We start from the raw sequence: 24,822 nt of genomic DNA, 5'->3' as shown, positions 1-24,822 counted from the left end.
TCGTTTATAGTACGCACTAACGGCCCGCCCCGGCTTCATTCAAAACGAAAATTCATTTGAAACTTTTTCTGAAAAACGAAAAATATTAAAGATTACGATTATTAAAGGAAAGAAAATGTAATTTAAATTTTTACTTGAAAGAGGTAATGGAAGGACTCTCTTGTATGCGGAAAAGGAGTCTATTCTGTCATAATTGGGCAGCTCAATACGAGAGAGAGTTTCCCATAAAGCATGTCCTACGTAAGGGGAGTTTGAACATTTTGGACTGAACCTGAGAGCGTTTAGGAAGGACTGGAGGTGGTAAGGGGACTCGATTTTAATTATTATTTATTTACGATGGAGAATTGGGATTATTGAGTATGTTTTACCAGAGGGAGACTTTGTACAAAAGTCGATTGCTTGGGTACCTCTGTCCCATTCGTGTTTCTACCGTGAAGCGGTTGTGTTTGCATGGCTGTGTTTCGGTTTGAAGGGTGGGATATGGCGTGAAGTTACGGGGTACAGAGGAATAACACCTGAGTCCTCAGGAATGGCAACGCATGGGGGTATCATGGGCGAAACAGTATACTCTGTTATGTCCATGGTACTGCTCATGTCTATAGGCGACGGTTACCACTTTCCATCAGGTGGGCCGTCAATTTGTTTGGCATTCTAAGTTGTATAAAAAAAAATTATAAATGTTATAAAGCTATAATATGACATACTATTCTATATATCTTTTCAATTCTATATATAAACAAAAATTAAGGACTTCTATCTGAGCAAATTGTCATATTCGTAATATGTGTAATTACATATGTATATACATGTATTTATATATTTATATGTATATATGATTTTATTTAAGTATGTATTAGTCACTTAAAATATACATTTATATATTCATATTTTCATACGTATACGTCTCTCTGTATGTATTTAAAAAATAGACAGTTTTATGCAAGTCAAACTGTTTATAATTACTACTCTCCATCCAAAGGCTGCCTGGAAGAGATCGCTCTTAGAGATAAGGCTGCTCATTGTTTTCTCAGTGTAATATTTTCTTGTAATTGTTTATGTTTATAATAAGTTTACTATTGTAATATATATCATATACAATTGGATCGGGAAGGAAAAATAAAAAGAAAAATACTAAGAAGACTCGAGGACATCTTTAATAAAAAATTGTGAACTGCATCCCTCGCTTTTTTTTTAATTAATTCCCCTGAACATCGGGTATGTTTATTTAGGCATTCATTTTAAATCAGTCAACTTACAAGGTAAGAGTAAAATAAAAAGACCATTTATATTTACAAAATATGTTATATGTTTATTCAAGTTTCAAAGTATAAGCCTGAAGTCTAAAAATAAGAAGCATGTCGATTTATTATTTAGTATTTTTTTTATTGATCCATTCGTACAGAATTTGACATATTGCGTGGACAGGCGCACCCAGGACACTGAAGTAGTCACCTTCGATACATTTTATGAAGGTTCCAGCCAGACCTTGTATTGCGTAGGCTCCTGCTTTATCCCTACCACAAAAAAGTATGCATATTAAAAAAAAATGTAGAGCTATTAAAAATCAGGGGAAAAGATGACAAAAGTCATTCCACTTGTGTTTCTATCACATTTTGGGGTATATTTCGGTTTGTAATTTTTTTTTATACAACTTAGAATAGCACACAAGCTGACGGCCCATCTGGAAAGTGGTAACCGTCGCCTATGGACATGAGCAGTACCATGGACATAACAGAGTATACTGTTTAGCCCATGATACCCCCCCATGCGTTGTCATTCCTGAGGACTCAGGTGTTATTCCTCTGTACCCAGTAAATTCACGCCATATCCCACCCTTCAAACCGAAACATAGCCATGCAAACACAACTGCTTCACGGTTGAAACACGAATGTAGGGTGAAAGGTGGCGGTGAAATAGGCCATGAAGACATAACATCGTGAAGATAAGCATATTATTATGTACATGATGCTGTCCATGTTCTTTGACGATAGTTAGGCCCCATCCACCCCATAGTACCGTTCTCCTCTATAGTCAATTCCAGTTTTTTTTAATGGATGATTATGAAATGGTAATCTCATCTGCGCTACCGGTATATACTGGTGAGGCACCAGTGATAGGTGACGATGAAAGCAAGTCCGTTGACCTATCGTGACGAATTCCACTAGAATTAATCACGATGGTTTCCAGGGGGAACCACGTGGAGGTCGGCCTGATAGGGTGTATTGCTAGCAATGGGGTTGTCAGATCCCCATTACTAACAATCTTCCCCCCCCCCGAAAAGGCAGGTTTTTTTTAAATGGGTGATAATGGAACGGTAATCCTACCCGCGCTAACGGTATACACCGGCGGGGCACCAGTGAGAGATGATAGGTGAGGATGAAGCAGATCTGTTAGCCCATCGTGACGAATTCAACGAGAATTGTTCACTATGATTTCCAGGGGGAATAACGTGGAGGTCGACCTAATAGGGCTAGCAATGGGACTGTCAAACTCCATTGCTAACAATCCCTTTTCACCCGAAAAGGCAGATTAGTTAGCTCATAGTGACGAATACACCTGGAATTCAGCACGATGGTTTCCAGGGGAGACCACGTGGCGGTCGACCTGACAGGGTATATTACTAGCAATGAGACTGGTAGTCCGCATTACTAACAATCCCTTCCTCCCGGTGATTTCTGATTACCCTGTAAGGAATTTAACTTGAAGATGGATAGATAGATATTAAGTACAGTGGATGTATCTAGGTAAATGCTTCGGCCGTAAGTGGAGTGGCCATCAGACGCTACTTACATCGGTTCCTTGGTCTTCACATAACAACTTATCTGTTCATCAGTCAATTCTGAAAAGTACACTTTTGTTTTTTCGACGTGGAAGAATTCTTCTCCGTCAGGATATATGATGGCTAATCCTGTGACCACTACGTTCTCCTTTCCTGACAGACTGAAACCAACCAACAGTACAGCCTGTTATGCTATCAGAAGTCTAAAGGAAGAAATTAGCATTGAACAATTGAAACTGGTATATCATGCGCGAATCGAATCAAAACTTTTTTTTTATACAACTTAGAATGGCACACAAGCTGACGGCCCACCTGATGAAAAGTAGTACCCGTTGCCTATAGACATGAGCAGTACCATAGACATAACAGAGTATACTGTTTCGCCCATGATACCTCCCATGCGTTGCCATTCCTGAGGACTCAGGTGTTATTCCTCTGTACCCTGTAAATTCACGCCATATCCCATTCTTCAAACCGAAACACAGCCATGCAAACACAACTGCTTTACGATTGAAACACGAATGGGACAGAGGTACCCAAGCAATCGACTTTTGTTCAAAGTCTCTCTCTGATAAAACTACAATACAGTATCTGACTGTGGAGCAACGGCTTGAACTACAACGTCAGCAGAGCGTTTATCCTGCAAAAAAGGGCTATAAGAACTATTGTACGCATTACACAAAGAGATTCTTGTAGGGAATATTTTAAAAGCTCGCAATTTTAACGATTTCAAGTCTCTATATACTAGTTGTCCTTATTAATTACTAATAGTGCAACCGAATGGCTTTGTTGCAGTCGCATTTATTATTGGATCATGCTGTGTGCACATGTTGTGGCAAATTTACCTAACCAATACATTAATGTACTTGCATGTTATAATTTAAGTTTGTATTTGTAAACTTCTGTTATGTGCGCCTAATAAATAATATGAAATAAAATAATTATGTAAAGTCTCTTCTGAAAACTGAAACAGAGCAAGATAGAAAAAGTCGGAAGGTTACTAGGATATTACAAGGATGTTAGTACTAACTTTATACCTCGTCTGAACATTGTCAAACACGGTGCACGTCATCAGGCAGTAGTGTTATGTAATACATTTCCTGTCCAGTTGAAGATTGTACGACATTTCAATTCTTTTAAAATCAAACTACGATCCCTTTTATTGGGAAAATGCTATTACTCCATTAATGACTTTACTTGTGCTAGTGATTAACGTAAATACCGGAATTAAAAATAAATTTGACGTACATATATATTACGGATGAAGTTGACATTGTTGATTGCAAATTGCAAAAACACCAGAGGGAGACTTTGTACAAAAGTCGATTGCTTGGGTACCTCTGTCCCACTCGTGTTTCAACCGTGAAGCAGTTGTATTTGCATGGCTGTGTTTCGGTTTGAAGGGTGGGATATGGCGTGAATTTACTGGGTACAGAGGAATAACACCTGAGTCCTCAGGAATGGCAACGCATGGGGGGTATCATGGGCGAAACAGTATATTCTGTTATGTCCACGGTACTGCTCATGTCTATAGGCGACGGTTACCACTTTCCATCAGGTGGGCCGTCAGCTTGTTTGCCGTTCTAAGTTGTATAAAAAAAAAAAAAATATATTTATTATTGTTATTCAATACTTGTAATAATCAATTTAATTTAATGCTTTATTGTATGATTGTCTCTTATTTCAAAAACAATACACATTGTTCTTTAATAAATGACTAATGGATTATTAGGTTGGAGTAGGTATTATAACATTTTATTTAATACATACATACATACATATCTGTCACGCCTGTCTCCCATTAGGGTAGGCAGAAACAATGGAACGCCAAATGCTTCGATTCAAACAAACCTCTTTCGCTTCTTCCACATTCATCAATCTTGTCATACACGCTCATCGGTTACGGGTACTTTTAATTTGGCCCTTCTTCAGCACGTCGCCTATTTGGTCGACATACGTCCGTCTACGGCGGCCCCTACCGACATCTCCATTCATTCTTGCTCGATAAATCTCTTTCGTAATTCTTCTTTCATCCATCCTCTCCAAATGACCAAACCAACGCAACATTCCTTTTATTTAATATACTCGTATATAGCTGTGTGGTCCCGGCATAGAATGGGCCACGACTTCTTTCCCGTGGGTGGCGTAAGGGGCAAGTAAAGGAACTTAATGGTCGAGACATGAGGGAGCATTCCTCTTGAAATATCACTAAAACCTAACTGCGGTTGTCAAGTCGCCTGCCAAGCGTGGCAATTACTGGCAAACCTCCTTTATGGGGGAGGCTATGTGCAGCAGGGGACAGTTAATACAGTTTGATACAACAATAAAATTATATATTGCTTGTACCTTATGACGTATTTTTGAACAATAATGAAATGGTAACCCTGCGTCAGCTATCGATATACGCTAATGGGTCTCTATTCTATCATAACTTCTTAATCTAATCTAATCTATTATAAAGAGGAAATATTGGATTTTTTTGTTTATAACGGATAAATTTGAATACTTATAGTACCATTTTTTTAAATTATTTCACCTATAGAAACTTTCGTTATGTTACTTTTTTTGCAAATTGATATAATATTCGGGATTTTTGTTACAAAAAAAAGTTGTATCGTATTGCCACAAAATGAACGACAATAAAAGAAGAAGAAAAAAAGTAAGTTCTTCTGTTTCTAGTTTTCCATCTTTTTCTTATTCTGTTATTCGCCTTTAGTCTTTGTAATTACGTATCTTATACACTCATACAGAGTTTACAAGTACTAAAACTATTTAAAATTTCCAAAAACACTCCAATATCTGCAAGCTTATTTAACTTACTCCAAAAATTACATTTCTCCAAAATTACGCAAAAAGAAAAATTTTGTTTTATCTAAAATTGCAAAAAAAAAACTTAATCTGGCAACACTGGTAAACAATAAATCACCTTTTGAGCATATTGAATGCACTATAAATTTTTTTTATCTAAAATTGCAAAAAAAAAAAAAACCTAATCTGGCAACACTGGTAAACAAAGAATCACCTTTTGAGCATATTGAATGCACTATTATATTTTTGGTGCTCGCCCTCTCCTTTCGGTTTGGTGAGTATCCTATTACCGATGGTGACGATGGTGTCCGCGCCGATGACTATCGTTTTGACGTCGGACTGGTTACTCAGCCGCTCGTACACAGCTTGCGCCTTCCTGAGGGCGATCTCTTTCACAACCTTCTCGGGATCCGTTTCATCTGTCCTCTCACCGCAATGAGACTCTCTAAATTCCACAAATCCCAGACCCTGCATAATAAAAAGTGTCATACAATCACACTAAGCAAGTTATATATTATTTTATATTACATTTTCACTTTGATCTGGCACTGCTTAGTATTTTTTAGTCACACAAATTTATTAAAATTTAATACGTAAAGTTCGGGGGTGGGGGGAAGGGATTGTTAGTAGTGGAGACTAAGAATCCTATTGCTAGCAATATACCCAACCAGGTCGACCTCCTCGCGTATCCCCCTGGAAACTACCATGGTTAATTCCTGATGAATCCATCATGATGCTCTAACTGGCCTGTTTTCATTCTCATCGATCACCCTTCACTGGTGCTCCGCCAGCGTATCCCGTTAGCGCAGGCGGGGTTACCATACCATTTACACCTTTTAAAAAAAAATGTGAAGTTCAAGTTATTGAAAAAAGCAACCGCTGAGTTTCTCGACTGTTCTTTTTAAGTGAAATTACATTCCGAATGGGGCGGTAGAAATATAAAAAAAAACAGCTATTCAAAAATGTTAAACATTTTAATCATCATATCAGCCTTTAACTGTCCACTGCTGGACATAAGTCTTGGGGGCCTTCGCCAGTAGTTGCTACGCTTGATAGGCGGTTTGGCAATCGCAGTTATGCTTTAGAGATGTTTCAAGAGGGGCGCTACTGCCCATCCTCGCCCTCCCTTAGTCGCCTCTTACGACACCCACGGGAAAGGAAGGGGTGGCTTATTCTTACGTCGGGACTATACAGCAAAAAATGCAATGTTATTGAAAAAAAAAAACATTTTTATTTTTTTTATCAAGCAACGCAAATTGGCCCGGGAACTGAACCTAGGACCTCATTTACGCAAAGCGACATGCCCACTATTGCGCCAATGGAGGTTGCAAAGATACATAAATGCCTAAGTGACTAGCGACTGTTTAAAATGATCGTAGCACTCCGTAGACCTGCGAACAGCTACGACGAGGTAGCTTCAATTAAATTATGTTTGTCGTAAATTTTGCGGGTAACACTTTTTTTATTAGCATATCTATCTTTAATATTAGTATATCTATTAAACGACGTCAGCAACAGAGATTAGACAATACAAAGTATTTATTGTCGTACATGATAAAAGTGAATTTTGTTTTATTCGTTTGTACTAGAAGTTTAATAGTAGTAGTTTTATCGCATCCTAGAATGGCCACCACAAAATTCTGATAGGCACAGTTCACTCAGACACTTTTTCTCGTTGTCACTTTCGATTGAGTGCTCAGGAGGTTGGCTGCATTGTTTCACTGGATAGCTATGTAAATATATATACTTTCGAATTTGCTTAATTTGTGACGTAATTCATGTTTAAGCGACTTCAAAAGAAGTAGATTTCATCGTTTGTGACATAATTTTTTTCAAACTAAATCCTATTTACACCAGTAACATATTAATTTTAAGACGATTGAACATACTAAAGATATAATATATTTGAATTTAGAACGATTGCGCGTTCTAAGATAAATTTGTTCAAAGTGTTGTCACGTGAAATGAAAAAGTTTTAAAACAAAATATATTTTCAGATAAACTATATAATAAAATGTCGTTGTCTGTGTATAATTTAATATTTTTCGCAATTAGTTTTATTGTAAATACTGTGTAATACAACTCACTTTTTCCTCCAGGGTTTTTTTGCGGCTTAGTGAACCAGTTGCGAATACAACTTGTATATTGTTAGTATTCAGTAGCGTCGCTAGGGGCTCCAACCACACCATCTTTGAAGGGCGAACAAGTTCTGAAACTTATTAATGGAACAAGCTTTAAAACTAATTAATAAATAAATAATTTGGTGTTTATATTACATCTAGATATTTCACACGTTACCATATTAATTTTTACTTAATTATATTTAAAAACGTAACAGAATTTATTTTCTTCTTAACTCCCGCCAAAATGTATAAGTTTATATTGTGTTGGCGAATGATCTACTTGTTGATATCGCTTTAACACAGACAAAAGTTATTATGATTTCGTTCTTTTAATTTACCAATCAATATATTTTTAATCTGACCTATTTCAAAATAAAAAAAGAAAAACTAAATTAACGGCGTTAAGTTCCTTGACCAATAAGTCTCAATAAAAAAAAAAGAAGATGATAATTGAGAGTAATAGACTTCATATTTTTTTTAATTTTTGAACATTAAAATTAAAAATAAAGATTCTATTTGCTGGAGTCTAAAAAAAATATTTCGTATTAATTTACTTATTTATGGTATTAATTGTTACTTTTTGGCTGATGGCTTTCGCCAAAGTCACAATAAACGAAAAAAAAAATTTATGGTACAAATTTAAAATGACTATATCATATAAACCAAACTAAATCAGAATAGAATATATTATTAAAGTAGGCAAGAAAATTATATTCCAATTATTATTGTGTTATTTAAATAATTATTATCATTATTACAAATAAACTTAGTATTAAAGGCAATGCGAATTTAATACCTACCTTTCAGGAACGAGTATCAAAAAGTCCTACGATTAATTTGTCCTAAATATCTCTTATGTCATATAGCCTAGTTATAATTATTACATATATATATATATATATATATATATATATATATATATATATATATATATGTAATAATCACATAGTGTAATAACATCAGTATAACCTATACTGACAGGCTTACATACAATATTATATCTAGATATAATATTATCACAAATTTTCATATTAATCACTAATTTCGATAAGAAATAGAACATTTAAAGAATATTTGGCCCATACTACGCCGGGACCATGTGGCAAAGTTTAAATAATATGCATTTATAATTCTGTGGTTTTTTTTATCAAGGATTAATATTGTTCTTATAATAAATAACATATTGGCTCATTACTGTTCTCACTTCATTACCGCAGTTCTATTTTAATCCTTTATCTTGAACTTTGTGTGTCACTCTATCTATCTATATATTCAGCCTACATCAACTCATCAGCGTGCCATGCTGGGCATGGTCAAAATGGTGCCCAAGAGAGGGACAGAGGACACTCGGTGGACCACCAACCTGATGGACGGATAACATAGTGCGGAACGCGAAAGCAGTGAAGGTAGTTTTAATGTATGATAATGAAATGGTAACCCTGCCTGTGCTATCGGTATACATTGACAGGCCACCTGTGAGTGATGATAAGTGAGGATGAAGCAGGTCAGTTGCTCATCATAACGAATTCATTGATAATTAACCAGAATGGTTTCCAGGGGGAATCATGTGGAAGTCGACCTGATAGTGTATATAGCTAGCAATGGAGCAGTCAGACACCATTCATATTCGTAAGATATGTATACACAAAGAATAATAAATACTACACATATAAATTACACAAAATACATAAACCCTGTAAACATATATTTATAGAAATAAATATAACATAAATAATACATATAACACACATATATATATACACATACACGTGTACATATATATATATATATATATATATATATATATATATATATATATATATATACACATATACATACACGTGTACATAATACGTCAGCATAGTGGAAGTGAAATTACCACAAATAAAGAAAGCAGAATGTATCACAAATAAAGAATACAATTCCGGGATCCCGAATGACAAAGGCAAAAGACGGTTATATATGCAGCTATAATAATTATATGTAAATTTATTGTATAATTAAAAAAAAAAAAAACAAATAATTAAAAATAATTTTTAAATGACCATAGACGCAAAAAATGAAATTATGTCACCGTTAATCAATTGTAATACAAGATTTCTTATTCTTATTTCAAACCTCTACGAAAAACTTCTTCTATATTACTAGTAATATTTTCATTGACATTCGGGATCCCAGGATTGTATTTTCTAATCACAAAGCAGTATTCAGTAACTACCCAATCCTCAGACGTACACATTACTAATTGGTAATTAATTTTTTTTTAATAATTTTTTTCTTACCACGACACGAAACACGAGTACTGTTCAGCACTTATTGGTATAATAAGTATAATATACAACACGAGTTTATATACACAAAACTCAACACGATCGCGCGCAACATCGCGCGCCAATCCGCCTTCGAACTTGCATATGCACTTCATCAAACGTTCTATTCTCTTACATTTATGGTTAACTAATGTTGCTTTGTTTCCATAGAATACCATAATTAGAGTGGCAATCAAATATGTAATTTTATACATTTATTATTACTTTTTTGTTAAGAATTCTCTCTCTCTCAGTCGTACACTCTTGGCATAATGACGGTGGATCGTCGATGAGGCCCTCCTTCGCGATTGAGGTCCTCGCAATATGTCTCCATCTACTTCTGTTCGCCGCCGAGCGAGAGCATTCCACAATAGATTGCTGTGTGGCTGTTTTGATGAGGTCAGTCAAGAATTCTAGCGGCTGGTATTTGGCTTTTGGCTACAATAGAAAATCAGTTTTGCTCTTTTGAGGGCAAAAGCAATGAACTGAGTGGTGACTATTGTGTAACACACATTCTGAGGCATATTCATGAAAAATTATGTTACCTCTTTTATGTACTTTCCTTTTTTTTTAAGTACATATGTATCAATTAATGTAATGTTCTTCTTAATGTTCCTGGAGAGAACAATGTAAATATATCGCAGTTAACATTTTATGAGTTTGGTAGATTCGGTCCCTCTACTCTTGGTCTTAAACCAGTCACTAAGGGGGGAAAGGGATTGTTAGTAATGGAGACTGAGAAATTTATTGCTAGCAATATACCCAACCAGGTCGACCTCCTCGCGGTTCTCCCTGGAAACTATCATGGTTAAAATCTTAGAACGTGTAGTCTACTTACAAGTCTTTGAGTATCTAGAGACAAATGGGATGTTGCCTGACTTGCAATCTGGTTTTAGGAAAAAACGCAGCACAGCTACAGCTTTGTCAGATGTGGTAGATAATATCTTGGAGGCTCGGGATGATGGCAGAGGTACATTATTGTGTCTTTTAGATTATTCTCGGGCGTTTGATTCCATTCAAGTACAGCTGCTTCTTTCTAAACTGGCTTATTATGGTTTTGACACAGGGGCAATAAATTGGTTTCATAGCTACCTTTCAAAAAGAAATCAATTTGTAGAGGTTAAAAGGGAGGATGAGTATGATAAAGGGAGGATGATTAAACTAAATTTCTAATGTAGGTAGTATATTTATTTATTTAACAATTATTATATAAATAGAGAGATATTATATTTATGTACTATTATAATATATATTAATATTTTTGTGATGGGAAGTAGTAGATATGGGCCGTCAGCTTGTTGGCCATTATTAGTTGCATAAAAAAAGATGTAACTATGTACATATCTACACTATTATTATAAAGAGGATGTATTTTTTTTATGCAACTTAGAATGGCAATCAACCTGACGGCCCACCTGATGGAAAGTGGTAACCGTCACCTATAAACATGAGCAGTACCATGGACATAACAGAGTTTCGCCCATTTATTCACCCCATGCGTTACCATTCCTGGGGACTCAGGTGTTATTACTCTGTACCCTGTAAATTCACTGCCATATCCCACACTTCAAAACGAAACACAGGCTTGCAAACACAACTGCTTTACGGTAGAAATACGAATGGGACAGAGGTGCCAAAGGGAGACTTTGTACAAACGATATTTGTACAAAGTCTCCCTTTGGTAAATATATCCCTCTGGCAATAAAAAAATCTCACAAGCGAGAATTTACTATAAGGATAAGAAAAAATGGTGACACGTTCATTCATACTCGATCACACAATAATAAACTCTTTATTGCGCACAGTAGAGATGTATACAAGGAGTATTTATACAGAATGTGCTTACCGCTAAAAGCAATCTCTTACAGACAACCTGGGAAATCAAAAGACTATCTTGTATGTCCCTAAAGTGAACACACGAGAAAGGTTTTTTTTGATGGGTGAAAATGGAATGGTACCCCGCCTGCGCTACCAGTATACACTGGCGGAGCACCAGTGAAGGGTGATAGATGAGAATGAAAACAGGCCAGTTAGCCCATCATGATGAATTCATCAGGAATTAACCGTGATAGTTTCCAGGGGGAACCGCGAGGAGGGCGACCTGGTTGGGTATATACACGATAAAGGTTTATTATCTACACTTTATTGTTTTTAACTTACAAATATACACATCATCATATCATCGTCATCATATCAGTGGTTAATTTTCTAGTAGTACTGTTGAACAGAGAGTACTCCTTGGGAGTTTTTGGAAGTAGTTGCCACGCTTGGCAGGCTGATTGGCAACCACAGTGTTTTTAATACATAATACTGGAATGGTAACCCCGCCTGCGCTAACGGTGTACGCTAATGGGGCACCAGTGAGTGATGATAGGTGAGAATGAAAAAGTAGTTCAGTTGGCCCATCGTGATGAATACACCTGGAATTTAACACGGTGGTTTCCAAGGGGGGTTGATTTGACATGGTGTATTGCTAGCAATGGGAGTAGTAGTTCCCATGGCAACCGCAGTTGGATTCTGGTATGTTTTAGGAGGGACGATGTTATCTATCCGTCGATAGGGAGGCCGCCATCTCTGTGTACGAAGAGTGCAGCGCACACAGGGGCTCAGGCAATAGGGGATGAAATACCAACGCCAATTATTCAAATTATATACGACAACATGTTTTTTTTTATGGGTGACACCTGCACTAACGGGATACGCTGGCGGAGCACCAGTGAAGGGTGATAGATGAGAATGAAAACAGGCCAGTTAGCCCATCATGATGAATTCATCAGGAAATAACCATGATAGTTTCCAGAGAGAACCGCGAGGAGGTCGACCTGGTTGGGTATATTGCTAGCAATGGGATTCTCAGTCTCCATTAGTAACAATCCCTTTCCCCCCCAAAATAATTTATAGTTGAGACCATGCCAAAATGTTATTCAGAATATTATACATTGCTGTTTTTTGGTATTACCTAGTATTTCATTATAAAATATTATTATTTCTTTATTTATACATAATACTTTATGACATAATATAATAGTATACATGATATTAAATGAAAAAAAAAACTGGGGAAAACTTATATATTTTCCAGAAAGAATTTCCACTGGTTTTCAGTTCAGAATAATGGTCTGAATTCACTGTTTCAGTTTATGCCAACCTGTCCCTTACATCCTGTATTAGTACAGTAGTACAGTCAATGAAGGCAAAAATCAGCTACAACCACCGATTTCGTTGAACCTCCATAGATTTGGATGAAAATTTGGAATTGAGCATGTTTTACTTTACTCTAAAAGTGGCATATGCTCGTCTTGCCCTTTTTTCATTTTTGGGGTGAAATCCACCCCTTTTTTTTTAAATCGGGAAAAATGCAGATTTAACCATTTTAATTATGTTTAATTAGATAAAATAAATGTTTTTTTTTTTTTTATATTTATATGCATGATTAATGATTTTAAATCATTTTTCAACCTTTTTAGCAACCATCCCTTAAATCGAAAATCATTAAAAAATATTTTTTTTCAAATCGCATATTAACATTCCATAAACAGTTTGTTTGATATTTATGATATAATTTTTGGTTGACAGTGAAATTTCAACCCTTAAAAACCGGATATACAGTGATTCTGCAATAGAGGGATACCCTATTGCAGAATCACTGTAAAAAATGGTTTCAAAAACTTTAACCTATTAAATTAGTACATTACTGAAGTGAAATCTTATTTACGGAGTATTAAAATATTAATTTATTTATTGCGAAAAATCACCCTTAAAAGCTACCCCTTGTCATAATAATAATGGAATATTTTTTTTATCAGCTTTAATTAGTTTATACTTTTTAATGGTTAAGATAAATTTTATTAATATATTTCAAACTTTATTAATATTACACACACCCATACATGTGTATTTAGTAAGCATATGTACCTATTGACACGTTTTCCTATAGTATATGTGTAGGCGACGCACCGCGTACCTCGTAATTATTTTATATTTAAACTTTGTAATTTGTTTTAATGTAACCACTAGCGCCATCTGTTGTTCAACACCGGTCTGTTACAATGCATATCAAATCTCTGCTCCAAAAATTTTTCTAACAAAATATAATTTTATATATATATATATATATATATATATATATATATATATATATATATATATATATATATATATACAATAACTCCGTTAATTTTTAAGATATCAGGTTCATCCATAAACTTTCAAGAGATGTAAGATCACCTTAAATAAGATTTTTTAATGCCCTTATTTTTTAAAAGATAAAGGGTTAAAGGGTCGCGGTTACATAGTTCTCGCAGTAAAAGTTAGGCTTTGAACGTCTCTATCTCGGTTACTTTTCATCCTATAAAAATAAAAAGAAAACTAAAATCTTTGTTAAAAATAAACTTAAATTTTGTTATTTATCATTTTTACGAATATCTTATATTATTTGAAGTTAAGAAAAGAAAATTTACGAAAACTTGAAAAAAATTCGATTTTATTAAATCACACTTTTTCAAACATAAGCATTCACACCAGAGGGAGACTTTGTACAAAAGTCGATTGCTTGAGTACCTCTGTCCCATTCGTGTTTCAATCGTAAAGCAGTTGTGTTTGCATGGCTGTGTTTCGGTTTGAAGGGTGGGATACGGTGTGAATTTACTGGGTACGGAGGATAACACCTGAGTCCTCAGGAATGGCAACGCATGGGGGGTATCATGGGCGAATCAGTATACTCTGTTATGCCCATGGTACTGCTCATGTCTATAGGCGACGGTTACCGCTTTCCATCAGGTGGGCCGTCAGCTTGTTTGCCATTCTAAGTTGTATAAAAAAAAAATTCTAATCCGGGGAAAATATTTGAGGTCATCACTTCTGCTAAAAAAAAAGAAAGCCCTTTAGGGATAACCATAAATTTGAATTTTTGTGGAAATGGTGAATGTTTTAGTTAATGTTTTCTCCAAAAAAAAATTCGAAAGTGTTATCTTATTTTTATCATAACTTGTTCAATTTTGATGCTATTAACTTATTACAATGCATGTAAATTATTATAGTACATTAGAAAGGTATTTCTGAGTACTTTAAGAAGTGTTCAAGAAGGATATGTCATAAAATGCATCGGTTTGTGATTGGGGGGAGAAGGGATTGTTAATAATGGAGATTAGCAACCTCATTGCTAGCAATAAACCCTATTAGGTCGACTTCCACGCGATTCCCCCTGGAAACCATCATGATTGATTCGTTGTTGAATTTGTCAGGATGGGCTGACCTGCTTCATTCTCACCTATCATCCCTCACTGGTGCCCCGCCGGTGTATACCAATAGCGCAGGCGGGGTTGCCATTCCATTATCACCCATTAAAAAAGAAAATGCATCGGTTTCTTGTTATTTAAGCATTTAAGTACTCGCTGAAAAAATATATATATATACAATTACCTATATCTCACTTGAAATTAATATTAGAAGGTTTTCAAAATAGGGATTTGTTTGTTTTTTTTATTACTTTCAATTTTGGTAATGGCACATTTTTTGTAAAAACTCATAGTTTTTGAGTTATTTATGGAAAACCGTCTTAAAACATGTATTTTTATCACGAAATATCACAATCTTTTATCTTTAATAACTCAGAAAGTATTTATTTATTCTAAAAACTTTATATAAAAAATATTGCTTAGAACTTGTCTCTCTATCGATTCCTGGGGTCATTTTTATTAAAATAATTTTCACCCCCGTGAAGGGGTGGCATTCACCCCAGGGCAAAAGCGCAAGTTGTTATGCCACTTTTGTTTCTTAAGGTATCCCCCATCTACTCACCAATTTTCATGAAAATCGATGGAGGTTCGACGAAACCGGAGGTTTATTGACTACTATATAGGTATATAGTTATCATTATTTTAAACATGTATCGATAATTTATCTTGTCCGTCGCTATTGTTAAAGGTGCATTACTTGTTTGCAAGCTATACTTGATAAGTAGGTAGATTTCTAAGAACACTAACTAAATATGAGTAACGATTTCCTTTTCTTTATTACATATGACGTTATTAATATCTATTGACATGGTTATTGCTTTCTATCAGGTGTGGAACGGATATCAAAGTGGGTTCTCTCTCTTTTCGTCCTCTTCATTACTGAAGGTCGTGTCCTTGAAAGGTGTCGCAGGGCAAAGTGGGTTCTTACCCACTTTGCCCTACTATTCTTATGTAATGTAAGAAAGACTCTGTTTTCCACACTTAGCCTCTCATTTGGGCCGTTGTGCGTGGGCAAAGTGGGTTAGGTTACGAAAATGGAATTATTAATCAGTTCGCGTCATCAGCTTACGCTGAGGATGAAGGTCACTTGGCTCATCGTAACGAATTCACAGGAAATCAACCAAGGAAGACCACACGGAGGTATATTTGTAGGAATGATAGTGGAATGGTAACCCTGTCTGCGCTTAGGGGGGAAAGGATTGTTAGTAATGGAGACTGAGAATCCTGTTGCTAGCAATATACCCAACCAGGTCGACCTCCTCGCAGTTCCCCCTGGAAACTATCATGGTTAATTCCTGATGAATTCATCATGATGGGCTAACTGGCCTGTTTTCATTCTCATCTATCACCCTTCACTGGTGCTCCGCCAGTGTATCCCGTTAGCACAGGCGGGGTTACCATACCATTTTCACCCATCAAAAAAAAACCCCCGTCTGCGCTATCAGTATACACTGGCGGGGCACCAATGAGGCATGATAGGTGAGAATTAAGCAAGCTAGTTAGCTCATCGCGACGAATTCAATAATAAAACAATATCAATGGTCAGTTCTTCACCTTGAAGAATCACCCATCAATGAATCACCGCATGGAGATTGATGCGTGGGTAATCCCTATTACTAACAATTCAAAACAGGATACATTTTTAGCAATGGGACGATTAAATCCCACTACTGATTATCTACTTCTCTTTGCTATCACCTCATAAAATTGATGATAACTTTTAAGAATCAATATCGGCGATAAACTGTTAGAATAAAATACGTTATACGCATGTTACAATAAAATACCAACCAAGGTAACATTTCAAGGGGGGGGGGGAAGGGATTGTTGGCAATGGAGTTTAACAGCCCCATTGCTAACAATATGCCCTATTAGGTCGACCTCCACGTAGTTCCCCCTGGAAACTATCGTGAACAATTCTTGTTGAATTCGTCACGATGGGCTAACTGACCTGCTTCATCCTCACCTATCATCCTTCACTGGTGCCCTGCCGGTGTATACCGATAGCGCAGGTGGGGTTACCATTCCATTATCATACATTAGAAAAAAAAAAATTTAAAAGGAAATATATAAACATCCTCATCTCAGCTATATCTTTGAAATAAAGTTTGTTTAGTAGGTATACATATATATATAGGTATACTAAAAACATTTTCCGTTGGCACCCTTATATCCAACATAGAGTCTATTTGACGTAAATGGGAATTTAATTAAGCGATTGTGTCCTTTTGTGATTAAGAAACAGTTTGGAAATCATTAAACGAGGAGATTTGAGATTAAATATAAATTAATACAGATTTGGTTCCTTCTGTTTAAAATTGTATGCCTATTTTTTTTCTTATCCAATTAAAATTTGTTTGTTCGTTTTTGTTTTTAGTGAATACTTACCTACATGTTATTTTTTTAGCTTTGTGAAACAATATTTACTACAGTTCGAAAATGAAACTTTTAAAAATGAGTAACAATTTAGTACGTAAGTACATTATACTGAGTCTATGGTAACATTGTAACAGCTGCAAAAAGCACTTAATCATGATTAATTTGGAATAATTCAATTATACACAAGATCTATCATATATTTTCTTGCCTTTTTTGGTCTACAACACATTAAAATGCAGCAAGTAACGTTAGCTGATACATCAAGAGTTTTTACGCAACTTACGACCAAAGTCTATGACGTACGACTGCTTTATGTATCTGTACCTAGGTGCTAGTCATAAATGGAGTTACAGGTTCGCAGTGGCGTAACAATAGGGCGGCAGGGCTGGCAAAATGCCACGGGCCCTCGACCTAAAAGGACCTCGGCTGAAGAGGCCGCGAGCTCAATTTTTTTTTACATTGTACCTGAGTACTTTATTTTACTTAAAAAGTATTTTTTTTTACTGATAGGGCCCCATCAAAAGAATTTGCCACAGACCCGAAATGGTATAGCTACGCCACTGCAGGTTCGAATCCGGAACTTTATTCCTCGATCGGAGCATTCTGAAGAAGTAACTTCTCCAAATTAGCATTACCTAATCTAAATGTTCATTTACACAGTCAATTTGATTCCAATTTGCACCTTGGTGGTTAAAAACTTGATCTAATTAAATGCATTCGGGAAAATGAAAACAAAGTAGTCGGTACTAATACAACAATTTATTTACATAATGTTCTCTTTAAAAAAAAAAAACTCGATGCGAGGTATCAATTTGTAATACCTATTAGTAATAATAAAAACTTTATAAAAAAAAATTGTGCATTGCAACAATATGCCAGTAACAGGCAACAATCACAATTCTTTATCATGATAAAATTGTTTATTGAATCCGTATTTTTTTTTTGTTCTTTGGCTTCGGTGATCTGTTATTCGCGCTATACAAAGCATAGAACACGACTCTTTATACACATGGGATCGTTGTAGATATATGTCATACAGCTGCTGACTATGTGTCTATATTGTAAATACCACACTGAAGTGAGAACGCTATATAACTCTCTCTCATACATAACCTTATCACAGAAAATAATACAACTTAACCTAGTATTTGAATTGACCACAGTTCGCATCGCGCCACTTTTCATTAATAATACTTGGAACATTGATTAAATGTAGATTTAAGAAAGATTACAAACAATAATTAAAATCAACGATATCAGACATATTGTTGTAATCCGGCTCGAAGGATCAAAAGACGTATGGTGAATTGTGAAGTTCACGCTTTATATTTTAACAGATCAAAGTATTCTATACTATCTGTAACGGTCCAGTCCAGTTCCAGCCACAATCAATTGGTAGAATATCAGTAAGAAATACCGAGATGGGATTGAGAACGAAACGTGATCGACATTATACTGAGTATCTAGCTTAAATCGTACAAATTGAACAAGTAAAAAAGTTGTTACGTTTCGTATTTTACGGAATTATTTGATGTAGCCCACACATCACACATTACAACACCGCTAGAAACTATTTGAGGTTGCCAATCCCAGGCGGATTGGCAACTAAGTGTGGCAATTACTGGCAAAACCTTATGGGAGAGGCTTACATATGTTCAGCAGTGGACAGTTAACGGCTGTCAAAATGTATTAAAATTGATAAAGAAAATGTAAAAGTTATTAAATACTTAATAACATTATATGCTCAAGACTTATATCTAAAAAGCCTCCCCTAGACAAGGTACAAATGAACTTAAATCGCTTCGGTTAGCACTCATATGTGAAAGAACAGGATAGCGCATGTCGCCATCTCATTCTAACTAAGGGCCTCGCTAGCGTTAACGATTCTATCAATAGATTCGTTTGTATTTTGTCTAGGGCAGCAGGTGTAGATACATTAATACTGTACAAACTTCCGGGCACTTTGTTGCTTCAACATGAAGCGTGTGTCAGCTGGATATTTCACTTACTTGGTATAAAATAATGCATCAATTGACTAGCAATCACTAGAACTATTTAAATAAACAACTCTACGCAATTTTTATTGTATATGGTCATATATTAAACTGGTCAATTGAATGTAATTTTTTAATTTCATATTATACATTTTGTAATATGAACTCAAAACATATTTATAAAAATAGTTTTATATTTTATATATATGTATATATATATATATATATATATATATATATATATATATATATATATATATATATATATATATATATATATATATATATATATATAATGGGTATATCTTAAACTAAATGTAATAATATAGGTACCTATAATATATTAATTGATCCAACAAACATTTTGCCCTCTACCGCCATCTATCGGGATAAAAATTATACTATCTCTGAAGTTGGAGCAAAAGACACAAAATCACAAATTGTCATTACAAACAGGTGAACAATTACGGAGACATGTGTGAGACTTCGAAAAATTTCCCAATTCAGTTGATTTCCTTTTTTTATGCTTCTTGCTTCAGAAATCCGCCATTTACAAATAGATTTGGAACATTCTTTTTTATCAGAAAGTATATATTTTCAGATTAGTGGTATAGAAATTTTATCGAAATCAATACAATAGTTTTAAAAACAAAACAACTGGTTTTGATAATTGAAGCTGGTGATCTTTTATTTGGAAAAAATCTATTATTAAATTTGTTTTCGTGATTATTTTTCCATTAAGAGATTTGGTTAGTTCGAGATAAATTTATGTTAAATACTAGACCGATGGCTAGTTTTATGAGCATAAGGTCTAAAATTTAAATCCCAGGTCGTACTGATGAGCTTAAAAAAGGTCTATATTGTACAATCGTACAATTTGGTTCAACATCAGCGCCATCTATCGATTGACGCAAAAACGAAATATTTTAAATGGGGATTTGTGTATTTCATAACAATATGGAATAAACCTATTTTGATATTAGTATATTATTTGTATTATATGTTATATCATAAATTTAGCTCGAAAGAAATAAACAAAATCTTTCCATACCAAAAGTAGCTATACGAGGGTAAAGTGAAAAGTTCTCGGCCTGACAATGAAAAAATGCGATTTTCAGTAAAAAAATATTTTTATTTTTCTATATGGTCTCCCTTGATTTCAACACACTAGATCCAGCGTTTCTCTAACATCAGTATTTTTTTTTCCAGAAGTGACAGTCTGGAAGGTTGTGAAAGTATTTATTTATGACTCTCTTAACTTCTTTATTGGACGTGAACTGCTTCCCAGAAACAAATTTCTTCATGTTTGGGAATAGACAGAAGTTTGAGGATACCAAATCAGGAGAATAACAAAATCCTGCAGTTTTCCCATCGCCAACACACAAGAGTGTGTTGGCGATGGGAATGAGGTGCGTTGTCCCGGTGAAAGATGATTTGGAAATTCGTGTAAATAAACTATTTGAGAGAACAAGTTCAGACTTGTCATACGAACTAATGACACATGCACCTAGGCAAGAAAAATACATTTTTGCCGATTAAAACGCCATTTCTGTGTCAGACTGAGAACTTTTCACCTTACCCTCGTATGGGGGTTATTACACTTAAAGTATCTAGTCGTGTAGGTCGGTATAGAATAGGCCACCCCTTTCTTTTCCGTGGGTGTCATAAGAGGCTACTAAGGGAACTTGTGGCGGAGGGATAGGCAGCAGCATCCATTCATATTTTTTAAGATAAATCACTAAAAGTCAAACTGAGGACGCCTACGCTCCTGCCAAGTGTGGCAAAATCTCCCCTTATGGGGCTATGTTCAGCAGTAGACAGTTAAAGGGTGATACAACAACAATAACACTATCAAACATGATTGCTGACATTTAAATCCATCAATACATTTATTAAGCTAGTGACTTCATTAAAACCCCTAACATTTACAGATGTGAAAGTGAGTTTGTTTGCCATCTCCTTGGTGCTATCTGAGGAATGATAGACTAATTTTCATACCTTTTAATTTCATGGTACCTCATCAGTGCAAACTAATAGCGCAGGTCTGGTTACTGTTCTATTTTCATCCACTATAAATCACTATTACATAATTTAGAGTTTAGGAATAAGGGGTATTTGTATTCTGTAACTTATTTTAGACACCCCCAGATACTGTATCGGCAGGTGCTAACCCAGATTCTGGGGATGACGAATAGCTCATCCATAAAGAGGATGGATTCACATGGTCAACTTCGTCCCATATGTTAAATAATACTTGTTGTATTTCCCGTTTGGCCCTTTTGACATACATTATGTCACTAGCATCCAAAATGGCGTTGAGTTCTGATTCAATGAAATGGCAAAATGAACTAATATTGCTATTTGTTAATTGTCTTTTCTTTGCTATTTGAGACATATCCCTTATGGTGCCCATGCCTTGCATTAGTTTGTTGTCATCTGATATATGGTTTCTTTGCATATACTTTGTTTTCTTCTTCAGTTTTGTTCCACTAGGCATTTCCTGAAAATAATCATTAGGCACATAATTAAGAAAATGTTTTACAGGTGTTATAGTAGATACCTATCAAGTATTACGACACACCCTCAACGGCGATCGGATCGGACCACCTAGCACGACGCAAGAAGGTGCGCTACCGAGAAAGACACCTGCGTCGAGTCAGCATTTCAATTCCCGCAGCAAAAATACCCATTTCCTTTATGTTTGATTTTATATAACTTCACTTACGGATCACACATCGATCTGAAGACATTTATTATTGTAATAATTAATTTTAGAATTAAATTTAATTATATTTATAAAATGTTTTTTTTTTTTGGGTCTTCCGCCAGCGACTTCAATAACTCAGGTTTCAATATATTTACAGATTTTAAAATGAGCATTTGGGTATCCTATTAATATTATATGTATATTCAAAATTTGTAATGATGATGATTGAGATGGATGAATAGATGTTAATCTTTTACATAAAAACTATTCAATGGATTTGAATTAAATTTAGTACATGGGTAGTTTATATCCTAATTTAACACATAGTATACTCTATGTTCTAAATCTGACACTGGCAAAGCTGTGGATACAGATAGTCTTAAATAAATAGGTTGAGAAATCTACTTTCTGATATTTCTACCCTATAGGATTCAATCCAAATCTCTCTACTATTAGGCCAAATGTGTTCAAAATTACACCATGGATGGAATAAGTTTATAAATAATATAATTCAGTCCCGTGTTGTGGTTTCTTGACGGAACTTTATTTCGAAACTAGTCACATGTATAAAAAATAAAAACATTTTAATAAAATCATTGAAAGAAGTACAAGTATTTTGAATAATATTATATAAACAAGTTTATATAATCTTAGAGCCATTTTTTTCAAATAATGACAAATGATGAGTAATAATGAATTTTGAAAAAAAAAAAATGGCCGTTGAAGATTCATGTACCATTATTCCTTCAGCTGTTGAAAGAAAAAATTGGTTTGTTATGTTAGTATCAATATTGTGAGTTTGTCTATAATCTGATGCATGATCAGTGACAAGTAAACAAATAGTATGTAGCATAAACAAAAAGCGGTGTTATCATCATAAAAACACCTAAAAATTAAGTTGATGGTTTTTTTTATACAACTTAGAATGGCAAATAAACTAACGGATCACCTGATGGAAAGTGGTATCCGTCGCCTATAGACATGAGCAGTACCATGGACATAACAGAGTATACTGTTTCGCCCATGATACCCCCCATGCGTTGCCATTCCTGAGGACTCAGGTGTTATTCCTCCATACCCAGTAAATTCACGACATATCCCACCCTTCAAACCGAAACACAGCCATGCAAACACAACTGCTTTATGAAAGGTGTTTTGAAACAACTATATAAATGAACTTACAGTATCCATTGTTTGATTTTGTGAGCTAGTTCCAGAATCATCATCATAGTTGGCGAGAGGGTCTTCCTTCATGATAGTCATCTGATCTTGGCAGCTGGATCCTGAATCATCATCCAAGTTTGATTTAGAAGAATCTGCATTTGTTGATTTATTTAAGAATTGGAGCAAAGGATACCAGTATGCTGCAGGTTGATAGTCTTCTCCTTCACTTTTTGATTTTGTAACCTGAAAATTATTTGCTATTAGGAGTACATACTGAAAACAAGTAACAATGTAAACTAAATAAACATTGTTTCACAATAAAGGAAACCTATGCCTATCTTAATAAAATCATAGTAAGATAAAATTAAAAGAACAATCTTGAAAAATAAATAGAGACTTCTACTACGAAACAGATTTTGATGCATTTTTTTATAGATAGTGATTCAAGAGGAAGGTTTATATGTATAATACATAATATAGTAGAGAAACATTGATAATTTTAGAGGTTTCTAATGTTATGTAATATAATGGGAGTTAGCATCAGCATTGCACCCCTGCAATGCCAGGGCTGAGGGCTAGTTATTTATAAATCTTAAAAATTATTTTAAAAAATAGAAGACATTAACAGATTATAATTTGATTAATTAATTCTTAAATAAACATTTGGTATGTGGTTGTGGAGCCTATGGATGCAACCCTGATATACAGGTGTCTGTTTAGGTACTGTAAATTTTTAGAGTACAAGTAGATATTGAGTTACTGTATCTAATTTTACTGCTATATCTCACATTTTAATTCAGAATATGAGACAGAGACATTTATGCAGATAATATTGTAGTCTTCCTTTCAGCAAAAATTTAAGGAGAGATCTTATCAAAATAAACTTTTGCTTTGATATAATATCAATGACGTACCTTCATCTTCTCTGCCATATACTGAGATCGCAAACTGTTTAGTTTTCTTCTTATATTCGCAACAACACAGACTTTGCCCGTTTTTTCAGTTATTATCTCTGCAAATTTAACTAATGCCGCCAGCCGCTTGTTTCGATTTTTGTAATCAGGATGCAAGTTGTCGTATAGAAATTCATTTTCTTTATAAAGTGATATTAAAGTTATGGTTGTCTCAATATTCCAATCATAAGAAACCATTGTATAACTTTTGAAATTGATTAAAATTTATAGAGATTTATACCATATAAATTGCCAATAATCCAAAGATAATATTTATTACTTAGATAAAAAAGGAAACAAAGTTTTGATTGGAACTATGTTGTACAGATAATTTATTTATAATATTTATTGACAAGGCAATCAATAAAA

At 34.7% G+C, this 24,822-nt stretch overlaps 2 protein-coding genes and 1 long non-coding RNA gene across 4 annotated transcripts; 1 reads left to right on the top strand and 2 right to left on the bottom strand.

Annotated features, from left to right (window-relative positions):
• Positions 1-1,282: 1,282 nt before the first annotated feature.
• On the bottom strand, positions 1,283-10,139 carry LOC113519216 (dTTP/UTP pyrophosphatase-like). The gene is made up of 5 exons (XM_026904268.3): positions 9,993-10,139; positions 7,675-7,802; positions 5,802-6,055; positions 2,791-2,940; positions 1,283-1,514 (listed from the first exon to the last, which is right to left on the bottom strand). Exons 2-5 carry the CDS (start codon positions 7,774-7,776, stop codon positions 1,367-1,369), a joined length of 654 nt encoding a protein of 217 aa, XP_026760069.1. The 5' UTR covers positions 7,777-7,802; positions 9,993-10,139; the 3' UTR covers positions 1,283-1,366.
• On the top strand, positions 7,117-22,369 carry LOC128202408 (uncharacterized). Of its 2 annotated transcripts, XR_008253760.1 has the most exons (4): positions 7,117-7,320; positions 8,987-9,116; positions 10,274-10,418; positions 22,174-22,369. It is a non-coding gene; the product is annotated as an uncharacterized LOC128202408 (long non-coding RNA). The 2 variants fall into 2 exon arrangements; XR_008253759.1 differs by lacking the exon at positions 22,174-22,369 and having other exon boundaries at positions 10,274-10,604.
• Positions 19,930-24,822, bottom strand: LOC113519213 (uncharacterized). Its single transcript, XM_026904266.3, has 3 exons — positions 24,415-24,822; positions 23,519-23,743; positions 19,930-22,129 (listed from the first exon to the last, which is right to left on the bottom strand). The coding sequence occupies exons 1-3, from the start codon at positions 24,649-24,651 to the stop codon at positions 21,764-21,766; spliced, it is 828 nt and encodes a 275-aa protein (XP_026760067.1). The 5' UTR covers positions 24,652-24,822; the 3' UTR covers positions 19,930-21,763.

This window comes from Galleria mellonella, unplaced genomic scaffold, assembly GCF_026898425.1.
Source record: "Galleria mellonella isolate WM207_F2 unplaced genomic scaffold, CSIRO_AGI_GalMel_v1 utg93, whole genome shotgun sequence".
Lineage (NCBI taxonomy): Eukaryota > Metazoa > Arthropoda > Insecta > Lepidoptera > Pyralidae > Galleria > Galleria mellonella.
This window is presented reverse-complemented; position numbering and strand designations above follow the sequence as displayed.